Source organism: Mytilus galloprovincialis, chromosome 6 (assembly GCF_965363235.1).
Source record: "Mytilus galloprovincialis chromosome 6, xbMytGall1.hap1.1, whole genome shotgun sequence".
In the NCBI taxonomy this organism is placed as follows: domain Eukaryota; kingdom Metazoa; phylum Mollusca; class Bivalvia; order Mytilida; family Mytilidae; genus Mytilus; species Mytilus galloprovincialis.
The window spans coordinates 100,689,133-100,701,582 of record NC_134843.1 but is presented as its reverse complement, the minus strand read 5'-3'; the positions used below and the strand labels follow the sequence as shown (position 1 = coordinate 100,701,582).

The window sequence follows — 12,450 nt, the reverse complement described above, 5'->3', positions numbered from 1 at the left end:
CAAATTGTACACAAGAAACTAAAATTAAAATAATACAAGACTAACAAAGGCCAGAGGCTCTTGACTTGGGACAGGCGCAAAAATGCGGCAGGGTTAAACATGTTTGTGAGATCTCAACCCTCCGCCTATACCTCTAGCCAATGTAGAAAAGTAAACGCATAACAATACGCACATTAAAATTCAGTTCAAGAGAAGTCCAAGTCTGATGTCAGAAGATGTATCTTATATACTAGTTAATGCTAGGAGGCAATGTAATTATCTGAAACAGAAATAGTTTGTCATTCCAAACAAATTACAATTTTGACAGTTTGGAAGATAAAGTTGTCTTTAGGACTAAAATGATCATCAATAATGTGTAGAATAACTTTAATATTACAATGTACAGGAAGTTTTATGATGGTACATTAAAAGGATTAGATTAACTAAAAGAATTCAAAAGTGATTCCAGGACCTCATTTCAGTTTCATAATAGTCAATCTTTCATTAAAGATTTAAAGTTGTAACTAATATTGTGTTAATTTCTGTTATAGATTACTGTGTATACAAACAGAGAGTATACCAACAAGGACAGACATGGAATGATGGTTGTAACTTTATCTGTACCTGTGAGGATGCAAGCAGAGGTTTATATAAATGTGATGACAGATGCCCTAAATATTTCTATCTTCCACCTCAATGCCACTATGAACAAGATCCTAAAGACAACTGCTGTCAAGTTGCTAAATGTGACTTCAATCCAACGTTGACACCACCACCAACCACAACCACTTTACCAATCAAAACAACTCCTGGTGTTGCTACTCAGAAACCAAACAGTAGGTACATTTATAGCAATTTGATAAAAAGAAACATTGATTTCACTTATCAACAATACCTTGAGATTCGATTACTATAGGATTAACTCAATATTATGTTTATATATCACTTTGTTCTTTCCATAGTGTTGAGTGTATATAAAAGAAACTTATATGAAAGAATTAAACTCCCTCGGGTGAATCAACGTCTGTGTGAATCCTTTCAGTAGAAAAAAAAACACACATTTCATTATAGTTTTTGGGATACGATTGCTTTTAAGCAATCTGTAGACTTATACCATTGACTCAGGGCCATGCCCCTACGTCAACCGTTTTATTCTAAACATCAACGGACATCTCAGATTCTTGAGATTGTCTTGCTTTAAATGGTATAAAAAAAACAAAAGGATTGAATTTAAACAACTGTCCTATAATGTTCTTCTCATAATCTTCATGTTTCGATATTTCCCTTGACTTTTATGCGTGTTTTTAACAACACAGAAAATCAGAATTAAGCAATATTTATATTTAGTGTTTTTATGAATTTAGAAACACGTCAGAGGGAATTCCCCAGTTTTGATAACAGGGGAGAGTTCTCTGAATATTTCTGTCATATATATAAGAACTGAAGTGGAGTTTTCTTATACGTAACCATTATGAAACTGATATTTGATATTGTACTTCAATAAAGAAATGGAGGTTGTATAATTAACTTTTAATATACATCCATGCTGCAAATCACAAGGCTAGGGTTTGTTTATGTAATTATGCCCATGCATATTGTTTTTGATTAATTTAAAACTCACAAGATCCTTTCCATGTCTGTCTGCTATTGAGGGTTATTGTTATTGCATAATTTTAAATCATATGCATCATTTAAATTAAAATAAATGTAGTCCACAACGTAAAGGTGTCACCCCTGAACACCCCTTCAGCAAAAATGAAGTCTTCCATGTTATCGCTTCGAGTTGTCTCCCTTCCGTAAGTAACTTTTGTCAAACGACAATACGTCTAGAAAAATTAACTCCTTCTGTTGATAGACAGTGTATTATATTAAAATCGATCACAATTTAAACTGTGGAATGTGTACGGAAAGGAGTCAGCCCACTGACCCAAAGAAATTAAATATTAAAAGAGTTAGGTATGGGGTTTCACCTAGAATTCACGTAGGAAAATAGGTTTTAAAGTGATTGTAGAGTGAAATAACTTCTCTCACTCTCAGTAACTGCTGTGGAAAGTAAACTTTGGGAATTGATAGTACAAGAATAAAAGACAATAAGTACATTGTTCATACACTTGTATCAAGGATTGTCTATTTTTAAAGTTGAATAACTATTCAGATTATGTAAATTACATTTTACGAGCATTTTACACTAGTAGTTGAATTATTTTTGAAAATAATACTAATACATGTATCAATGAAAACAACGACAATCTTATCCCTCATAGCAATCTGCTCTTTGATTGTATGGCTTTGCTTACTGTGCCTTATTATTAATCGTAACTATTACAGATGTATGTGTCTACATTGATGGCTCACAACACTCTAAAGGATCAAAATGGTACGATGCTTGTGATTATACCTGCGAATGTAAAGACACTGTTACCAACTTTTATAACTGTACAGCAAGGTAAATTATTATGCTTCAATTATTTACTCTTTATGACACTGCACCTTCTAAGGATGCCCATTACATAGAATTGTCATCCCTTGTTACTCTTATTTAAACCAAAATAAACGAATTGTTTCCTATTAGAAAAATACAAATTATTAAATTTTGTACTACTGTGATATAAATTTGAAAGTTTTTTATGTTCTTATCTTTAAATATATTTTATGAATACATATATGTATAAGACATTGATCATCAGATTAGATAGGTGTGTTAGAATCAGAAGTTCTGTAGCTATAAATTAAAGTTAGATAGGTGTGATAGAATCAAAAGTTCTGTAACTAGAAATTAAAGTTAGATAGGTGTGATAGAATCAGAAGTTCTGTAAAAGAAATTAAAGTTAGATAGGTGTGATAGAATCAGAAGTTCTGTAATAGAAATTAAAGTTAGATAGGTGTGATAGAATCAAAAGTTCTGTAACTAGAAATTAAAGTTAGATAGGTGTGATAGAATCAGAAGTTCTGTAATAGAAATTAAAGTTAGATAGGTGTGATAGAATCACAAGTTCTGTAACTATAAATTAAAGTTAGATAGGTGTGATAGAATCACAAGTTCTGTAACTATAAATTAAAGTTAGATAGGTGTGATAGAATCAAAAGTTCTGTAACTAGAAATTAAAGTTAGATAGGTGTGATAGAATCAGAAGTTCTGTAAAAGAAATTAAAGTTAGATAGGTGTGATAGAATCAGAAGTTCTGTAAAAGAAATTAAAGTTAGATAGGTGTGATAGAATCACAAGTTCTGTAAAAGAAATTAAAGTTAGATAGGTGTGATAGAATCAGCAGTTATGTAATAGAAATTAAAGTTAGATAGGTGTGATAGAATCAGCAGTTATGTAATAGAAATTAAAGTTAGATAGGTGTGATAGAATCAGCAGTTATGTAATAGAAATTAAAGTTAGATAGGTGTGATAGAATCAGCAGTTCTGTAATAGAAATTAAAGTTAGATAGGTGTGATAGAATCAGAAGTTCTGTAACTAGAAATTAAAGTTAGATAGGTGTGATAGAATCATCAGTTCTGTAATAGAAATTAAAGTTAGATAGGTGTGATAGAATCAGCAGTTCTGTAACTATAAATTAAAGTTAGATAGGTGTGATAGAATTAGACGTTCTGTAACTATAAATTAAAGTTAGATAGGTGTGATAGAATCACAAGTTCTGTAACTAGAAATTAAAGTTAGATAGGTGTGATAGAATCAGCAGTTGTGTAATAGAAATTAAAGTTAGATAGGTGTGATAGAATCACAAGTTCTGTAAAAGAAATTAAAGTTAGATAGGTGTGATAGAATCAGCAGTTATGTAACTATAAATTAAAGTTAGATAGGTGTGATAGAATCAGAAGTTCTGTAAAAGAAATTAAAGTTAGATAGGTGTGATAGAATCACAAGTTCTGTAACTATAAATTAAAGTTAGATAGGTGTGATAGAATCAGAAGTTCTGTAACTATAAATTAAAGTTAGATAGGTGTGATAGAATCACAAGTTCTGTAACTATAAATTAAAGTTAGATAGGTGTGATAGAATCAGCAGTTATGTAACTATAAATTAAAGTTAGATAGGTGTGATAGAATCACAAGTTCTGTAACTATAAATTAAAGTTAGAAAGGTGTGATAGAATCACAAGTTCTGTAACTATAAATTAAAGTTAGATAGGTGTGATAGAATCAGCAGTTATGTAACTATAAATTAAAGTTAGATAGGTGTGATAGAATCACAAGTTCTGTAACTATAAATTAAAGTTAGATAGGTGTGATAGAATCAGCAGTTATGTAACTATAAATTAAAGTTAGATGGGTGTGATAGAATCAGACGTTCTGTAACTATAAATTAAAGTTAGATAGGTGTGATAGAATCAGCAGTTATGTAACTATAAATTAAAGTTAGATAGGTGTGATAGAATCACAAGTTCTGTAACTATAAATTAAAGTTAGATAGGTGTGATAGAATCAGAAGTTCTGTAACTATAAATTAAAGTTAGATAGGTGTGATAGAATCACAAGTTCTGTAACTATAAATTAAAGTTAGAAAGGTGTGATAGAATCAGAAGTTCTGTAATAGAAATTAAAGTTAGATAGGTGTGATAGAATCAGAAGTTCTGTAACTATAAATTAAAGTTAGATAGGTGTGATAGAATCAGCAGTTATGTAACTATAAATTAAAGTTAGATAGGTGTGATAGAATCAGAAGTTCTGTAAAAGAAATTAAAGTTAGATAGGTGTGATAGAATCACAAGTTCTGTAATAGAAATTAAAGTTAGATAGGTGTGATAGAATCACAAGTTCTGTAACTATAAATTAAAGTTAGAAAGGTGTGATAGAATCAGAAGTTCTGTAATAGAAATTAAAGTTAGATAGGTGTGATAGAATCAGAAGTTCTGTAACTATAAATTAAAGTTAGATAGGTGTGATAGAATCAGCAGTTATGTAACTATAAATTAAAGTTAGATAGGTGTGATAGAATCAGCAGTTCTGTAACTAGAAATTAAAGTTAGAAAGGTGTGATAGAATCAGAAGTTCTGTAACTATAAATTAAAGTTAGATAGGTGTGATAGAATCAGAAGTTCTGTAACTATAAATTAAAGTTAGATAGGTGTGATAGAATCAGCAGTTGTGTAATAGAAATTAAAGTTAGATAGGTGTGATAGAATCAGCAGTTGTGTAATAGAAATTAAAGTTAGATAGGTGTGATAGAATCAGCAGTTATGTAATAGAAATTAAAGTTAGATAGGTGTGATAGAATCAGCAGTTCTGTAATAGAAATTAAAGTTAGATAGGTGTGATAGAATCAGCAGTTGTGTAATAGAAATTAAAGTTAGATAGGTGTGATAGAATCAGCAGTTCTGTAATAGAAATTAAAGTTAGATAGGTGTGATAGAATCAGCAGTTCTGTAATAGAAATTAAAGTTAGATAGGTGTGATAGAATCAGCAGTTCTGTAATAGAAATTAAAGTTAGATAGGTGTGATAGAATCAGCAGTTGTGTAATAGAAATTAAAGTTAGATAGGTGTGATAGAATCACAAGTTCTGTAATAGAAATTAAAGTTAGATAGGTGTGATAGAATCAGAAGTTCTGTAATAGAAATTAAAGTTAGATGGGTGTGATAGAATCAGAAGTTCTGTAATAGAAATTAAAGTTAGATGGGTGTGATAGAATCAGAAGTTCTGTAACTATAAATTAAAGTTAGATAGGTGTGATAGAATTAGAAGTTCTGTAACTATAAATTAAAGTTAGATAGGTGTGATAGAATCAGCAGTTCTGTAACTATAAATTAAAGTTAGATAGGTGTGATAGAATTAGAAGTTCTGTAACTATAAAAGTTTTATTGATCTTAAAAAAATAACTTTCTGACATCTCTGAGAAGACAATGTAATATTTGTATATTATCAGATGTAAAGCTTACTCCAACTTGCCATCAATCTGTACATTAAAACCAGACCCAACAGATTCCTGTTGTGAGGTACCAGACTGTGGCACCTATACTCCAATCACTGGAAATACAATCACAGGAACACTTCCACCAAACAAGTTTAATCTGGTTCCTATAGGAACACATTCTGTATTCTCTGGATCCAGTCAGAATCCTAATGCTATACAGGGTACCAGAGGTAAGGGTTATGTTTATGTTTTTCAGGCTCAGTTTTTTTTTATAAATGGTAGACTGAGAAATAATTTACTAATGTGGTAATATAATCTTCATTCCCCACTTTATTTTCAAAATTAATAGTTATTGTAAGAATGATATGTTTTTGCACATGTACTAGTAATAATACTGCTGTCTTCCCTGAAGTTGTGATAAGAAGATGAATGGTAATTGAAAACAATTATGGACAAAAACACCATATTAAAATCAAATCTCACATATTTTGGTTTTCATTACCAGTTTAGTATATCTATATCAAATGTATTGTTAGAAAAATTCTATAGGTAACTAATAAACAGCTGTGCAAGGAGTGCAAGATACACCTATGCTTTTCATATTAAAATCATTGGAAGAATAAGTAAAAATATTATAGAAGGCAAAGATTAGAAAAAGTGTCTCCTAAACACTATGCTTACATACATAAAAGTAAAGTTAGACTTTCATTTTTCAAAAATATATGTTCATGATATTTGCAATATGGTTAAATGTAACTATTATAAATGAGAAACACATTTTCAAGTGTCAGAATTTACTGGTTTTGGGAATTTCAAATCAAATCTATACTCCTAATTATATTTTAAAGATGCATGCATATATAAGAACAAAGTTTACAAGCAGGGAGTCTCTTGGGATGATGGATGTGATTATGTGTGTACCTGTTTGAACGGACCAAAAGGACTGTACAGATGTATATCCAAGTATGATTGTATATGTATGACTTGAAATAACTACCCAGTAAGGGTAAGGGTAGCATGGCTGGGATGAATTTTCTTCAGACATATTTGTTTTCCCCCATTTGCAAGTTTTGCTTCTTTTTATTTTTGTACACATGTTTTATAAACCTTCATGATGTTGGATAAACTTTTCATTATCATTAAAGATGAGCAACTTTTTTCAGTCCCTTTCCAGCTATAATATTCATTTTCAAAATCTTTTATTTCTGTGTCAAGAAATTTAATACTGAATTTTGTAGTCTAAACTTTATCTAATAGTTGTTTGTTTTAAAAAGCTAAATTTTTTGTATGGCAAACCAAAATGTGCACAGGATTAACAGTTATATGCCAAGTGAACTTTAATTTGCACTAAGATACTTATCACACTCTGTATGACCTATACTATCATGGCTACAGAAAACTGTTAAATGAACACTGTATCCCTGCTGACTGGTTTTTATACTATTACTTTATGTAAGGTGTCCAGCTTATCCAGCATTGCCATCATACTGTAAAAAGAACATGGTACCAGGACAATGTTGTCCAGTTATTGGTTGTGATGTGCCTGGATTTGGTACCATAAACCCAGATCCCCAGCTTGTACCAACTCCAGCACCAACTAAGATAGGTGTGATACCAACACCTGCTCCAACAAGTCTTGTTCCAGTTATTCAAATCAATCCTAACCCCTCACAAAACACAACTGGTGGAATCCCAGGAGGAGGATACCCGATCAAACCAAATCAAATCACTGGAATCAGTAGTAAGTTAATGAATTATATATGTAAATTATTACATTACATTGAAAAGAAACCAGTAATAGTCTGGAATTGGCATTAGTACTCAACTGTACTGTTTTATACAGGACCATTTGGAATTGGTCTTAAATATACTTGATATTTCTAAACAATCTGAACATGTACTAGAATACATTGAGTACTTTTGTCAACCAAGTCTAAAGATCACTAATCCAAAGTCAACCTAATTTTAATTTAACTTTCTTATATTTTTCAATTTAGAGTTTATATTTACAAAACTTGTTTTAAGTTTGACCAAAAGGTATTACCAATGTTATTTCAACTTAATTTGCATAAGAACAGTTTATTTGAAGATGTGTGTGATAAGGATGATTGCTGTCATAATTAGTATTGAATTCTAATCCCCCATCAGTGTCACCAGATTATATACAAAAGATCAAGGTGTACGATATGGGACGAAGAACTGACACTTCATTAAGGAGTTTATCCCAAAACTCTTGTTTATAGATGACTGGTCTTAAATAAGTGAACGTCTTTAACCCCGCCAAGTCAAGTGACATAAATCTAGTAAAACAATAATAAGAAAGTGATTTGTCAGAAAAGGACCGTTAAAACTTTTTAATGTTTGCAAAATTCACATCATCAATTACTACTAAGCATTTGCATCCATTTATCAAAAAGGATTTGAGCCAAGCATTATCACTATGAAATCACACCATGAATTGTCATTAGATATTTGAATTTTAATCCATCAGTGAGGTCAAAGGAGACTTTAGGTTTTCACTCAGTCTGTCGAGTCTGTCTATCTGTCTGTCTGTTTGACAATTCAGTTTACCCCACTTATTTTCGTCATTTGATATTTGGTGTATAGTTTTATCATGACCAGTTACAGACATGTATGCATATTGTAACAGTCTGATGATTTTGTGTGGCCCTCTCTGAGGGAGTACAGCTTCTCTTTTGAAATACATTTCCTTTCCATCCTCCATGCTGCATGTCTCAGTTTAGAATTCTCTCTACTGTTAGTTTGAAGCTGCTTTTATTTTCTCATGCTTTAAGTTTAGACGTTTAGACTATTCGTATTAAATAAAATCTTGGATTTCTTATGAGCAACAAGTATCTTTATATTTCTTTCCTGGTCTTAGAATCATATCTTAAGTCAGATCTTGAATTATGACCTTTGTTTGGTTGTCAACCAGAATCATTTGGCTGTTTGAATTTTGACTGATATGCCTCTACATTAGAGCATGGATTTGAATCAGCAATTGTATTATCATGGACTAATTTCTATCAATTAATGCACCATTGTGCACATTATCAGTTAACACCTGTTTCATCTTTTGCACATTTTTTGCTTTCTTCATTTGCTGAATAGTAACTCCTGATTCAATGTCTTGAGCTTTCACTACAAAAACAGATCAACTTGCTTTAGTTTCTTTTCATTAGCTTATAGGCAATCTTGTTTTTAAATAAGACAGCCATCCCATAAAATCATCTTGACCTATAGTTGTAGTTTTATTGTGGCATTTGGTCTATTGTGGAAAGTATCAAGTTTCAATTTCATGGTCCACAAAACATAGAAAATTATAGTGCTAGTTGGGCATCCTGTACTATTCTTGTTTTTATCTTTTCACTAAATTCATCAAAAAAGTGTTGTTTCCTAACTGTGATTTCATGTAATATTGCCTGGGCACCTACTGGTTACTACCAGCCAAACATTTGTGATAGTTCCTGTCATGTCCGATTAGATGTTCCATGCAAATTTTTTGTTTACCTCAATTTCACAGTCCACTGAACATAGAACATGATAGAAAGTTGGGCATCAGTGTATGTCATGCATGCAAGGTAAAATTTATACCAAGGGAGAGTCATTTATTATGTATTGTGATATTTTATTTTCAGATGAGTTAATTTGTGTACAAGGGAGAGCTGTAGATTATTTATTGTGTTATTATATTTACAGATCAGTGTGTATACAAGAACAAAGTATACAACAAGGGAGAGTCCTGGGATATTGACTGTGATTTTACTTGCACCTGTGTAGATGGATCCACTGGATATTATGAATGTAAACCACAGTAAGTGTTTCAAAGGATTGTTTCCATGATGCTAAGTTTGTTTGTTTTTATAGTGCTAAAAAAATACAAAAAATACAGGTTATAAGGATGACATGTCTGTTGGTCTACAAAAGGGCTTTAAAAGTATAACCGTTGAACTATACTAGTTTGACCCTTTTGTCCGGATTGCCCTATCTTCATCATGAAAAAGATGTTGGCTCCTACATTTTGAACTTATCCAAAGGGTGACAATAGTGATCAGTCATAACATGATTGAAATTTTCAATCCCTCTGTCTGTTTGTCAGACTTTTTTGGAAAATTTTCATCTACAAAAAGGTAATTCCTAGTGTTGTTAACGGTTTAGCAGTTAACCGTCAGAAGGACCGAATACCAAAAACACTAACTGGTTAACCGACTTTTTTTTCAATTTTGATAGATTTGATATAATTGTATAATGAAATCATGAAATAATTTGGTTCTATTTCAAAATTATCTTTGTGGTATTAAGTTTGACAGATTAATTGTACAGTATATTGATTGCTATTGTTAATCCATAAAAACATAAAATTAATTAGAACTATAAGACAACTTGTTTATCAGCTTGGGGCGATATATTGAGTAAATATAATTAGTATACATATTTTGTTAAACACTTAATGCAAATCAGTAGTCCAAATAAATTTGAAGATTTACTTCATTCTTTTATTTTTGTATCTTCATTGTTTTATTTGTGTATCTTTGATCTTATATAATGCGTATACCTATACCCGAATGTGCAACCTCCTTCTTGCAAGGCTTTGACATTCTATTAAACAAATACCAACCTAAAAATTGTGAAATGCCAATCAACGTGAATGTACTTAATGTATACTTCATGGTACAGACTTAATCATTTCAAATTGAAACACTCCAAAATATTTTCTTAGACATCTAGAGAAAATGAAACATTCTTTGGTTTCAGACATTTTCAATTCGATGAAATCAAGATGGAATTTAAAGGCAGTGCTTTCAGGCCTGACTTTCAAGTCATCATGTTCATCTTTCCTTAAGCGACATCCAGCAAATGTTTGTGGGGGTCATTTTGCCAGAAATAGATCCGGAAATTGTTTATTTTCTCCCCCTTCTTTTTGTGGTATGAAATGGTTTTTGTTTCTTTCATTTACATTGGGAAATAAAGAAACGATCAGTGTGTATTGTTCGTTTTAAAAACTTTTTATTAATGTGTATATTGCATTATAAGCAGTCAACCTGATTACAAACTATCATTATTTGAATTCTGTGTGGAAAGAGGTCGGGTCAATTTCGAGTGTTATCTGCCATCAAAAAATATTTTAAAATCAATTCAGTCGTTGATATTACAATTAAAAGTCGACTGAACATGAATTATATTGCATATTATACGTTTTAAAGCATATTTTATGAAGCCGTATGACGTTATAGTTATTTCGGTCTCAGTTATATTAAGTATGTAATTATCGTTCCTGAATAGGTGGCGCCGTTGTAGCCGACGTGGGTCTCACTAATTAGAGACAAGAAGCGTCAAAAAGTGATAAAAAGCGAAAATGAAAATAATTTAGCGACGAGAAGTGTCAAGAAGACTATTTAGCGACAATACATCAATAAAAAATATAATTGAAACAACTTATTCCCAATAGATATTAAAAAAAACATATGTATTAATTTTATTAAAGGGGCGGTTATAAAACATTTTTTATATTACATTGATAGATAAAAACTTAAATTTTTATAAAGAAAAAAGGGATTGACTCAGGGTTCTCGTTAAGATGCGTATACTCGTCCTGGACGCATGGAAATCGAGCTGGACGCGTCATTTTTTAAACCCGTGAGTCCCTGGGACGCGTCTTGATTGTATCCCCTGAGTCCCAGAAACATCGTTTTTGGAAAATTTATGATATGACATTGTTTTGAGCGGTTGTTTTGACAAGAAACTAAACCGGAAATTGATGTCAAAACATTGATGTGATGCGTAGATCAATTGAACCTCGTTGTGTTGAACTGGGTTGTGTCGAAAACTCGGATGAGTCGAAGTAATTTCTCGGTCTTGGTAAAATTCCCGTTTGATCAATGCATAATTACCTCTGATGAGTCGAACTCGGTTGATTCGGATACTCGTTGAAGTCGAGTAAATTTTATAGTCCCGTCAAAGTAAAATAATGTAAATTGACCCTGATGTCTCGAATGCGAAAGTAAGAATTTTCGAAAGATACAGACCTAATCATAAAAATTCAAATCGGTAGTATGTCTTATGTTAACTAATCATTTTCAAAAGAGATTAAAGCTGATAAAACATACTTGTTTGTATAAATTTAAACTGCTGGTTACCGGTAACCGGTTAATCGGTTGAACGATTATCCAAGTAACTTGTTATACCAAAATGTATGATTTGACAACATTAGTAATTACATCACTTTACAAGAAAAGCATGGCTGATAAACAAATTTATTGATAGCTGTATTACATGAAGCCTTTTACAAAGTCTGCAATAGAGACATAAGTTGCCTGACTACATTCCAAAGCATGCTTTACTGTCAATTCATTTAAAGTACTGTTTTTGGAAAGTTTGCTATTGTTGCTATTGCTAAATTCCTTAGGCGTCGGCCTCAACTTCCAGTGAGACAGACTGTCGCAATATTCTGCTCAAAGATAATGTAGTACAAGTGTTCGAATTTTGATTCTTGGATATTTTGAGTTGCTACTCTTTTGAAAAGATTACAGCTTGAATAAAAAAGGAATGAATGTTCACCGACAATTCACATGAATTTAACTTCATTTTGAAAATAAGTATCACAAACACT

General features: G+C 31.4%; 1 protein-coding gene across 3 annotated transcripts in view; it reads left to right on the top strand.

Annotated features, from left to right (window-relative positions):
- The window catches only part of LOC143080959 (uncharacterized), a 134,159-nt gene that overhangs the window by 72,703 nt on the left and 49,006 nt on the right, over positions 1-12,450 (top strand). For all 3 annotated transcript variants that reach the window (XM_076257158.1, XM_076257160.1, XM_076257159.1), the window contains 6 exons: positions 531-815; positions 2,308-2,425; positions 5,853-6,070; positions 6,689-6,803; positions 7,298-7,581; positions 9,540-9,654. In XM_076257158.1, the coding sequence (XP_076113273.1) occupies positions 531-815; positions 2,308-2,425; positions 5,853-6,070; positions 6,689-6,803; positions 7,298-7,581; positions 9,540-9,654 (1,135 nt within the window). The remainder of the gene's footprint in view (positions 1-530; positions 816-2,307; positions 2,426-5,852; positions 6,071-6,688; positions 6,804-7,297; positions 7,582-9,539; positions 9,655-12,450) is intronic.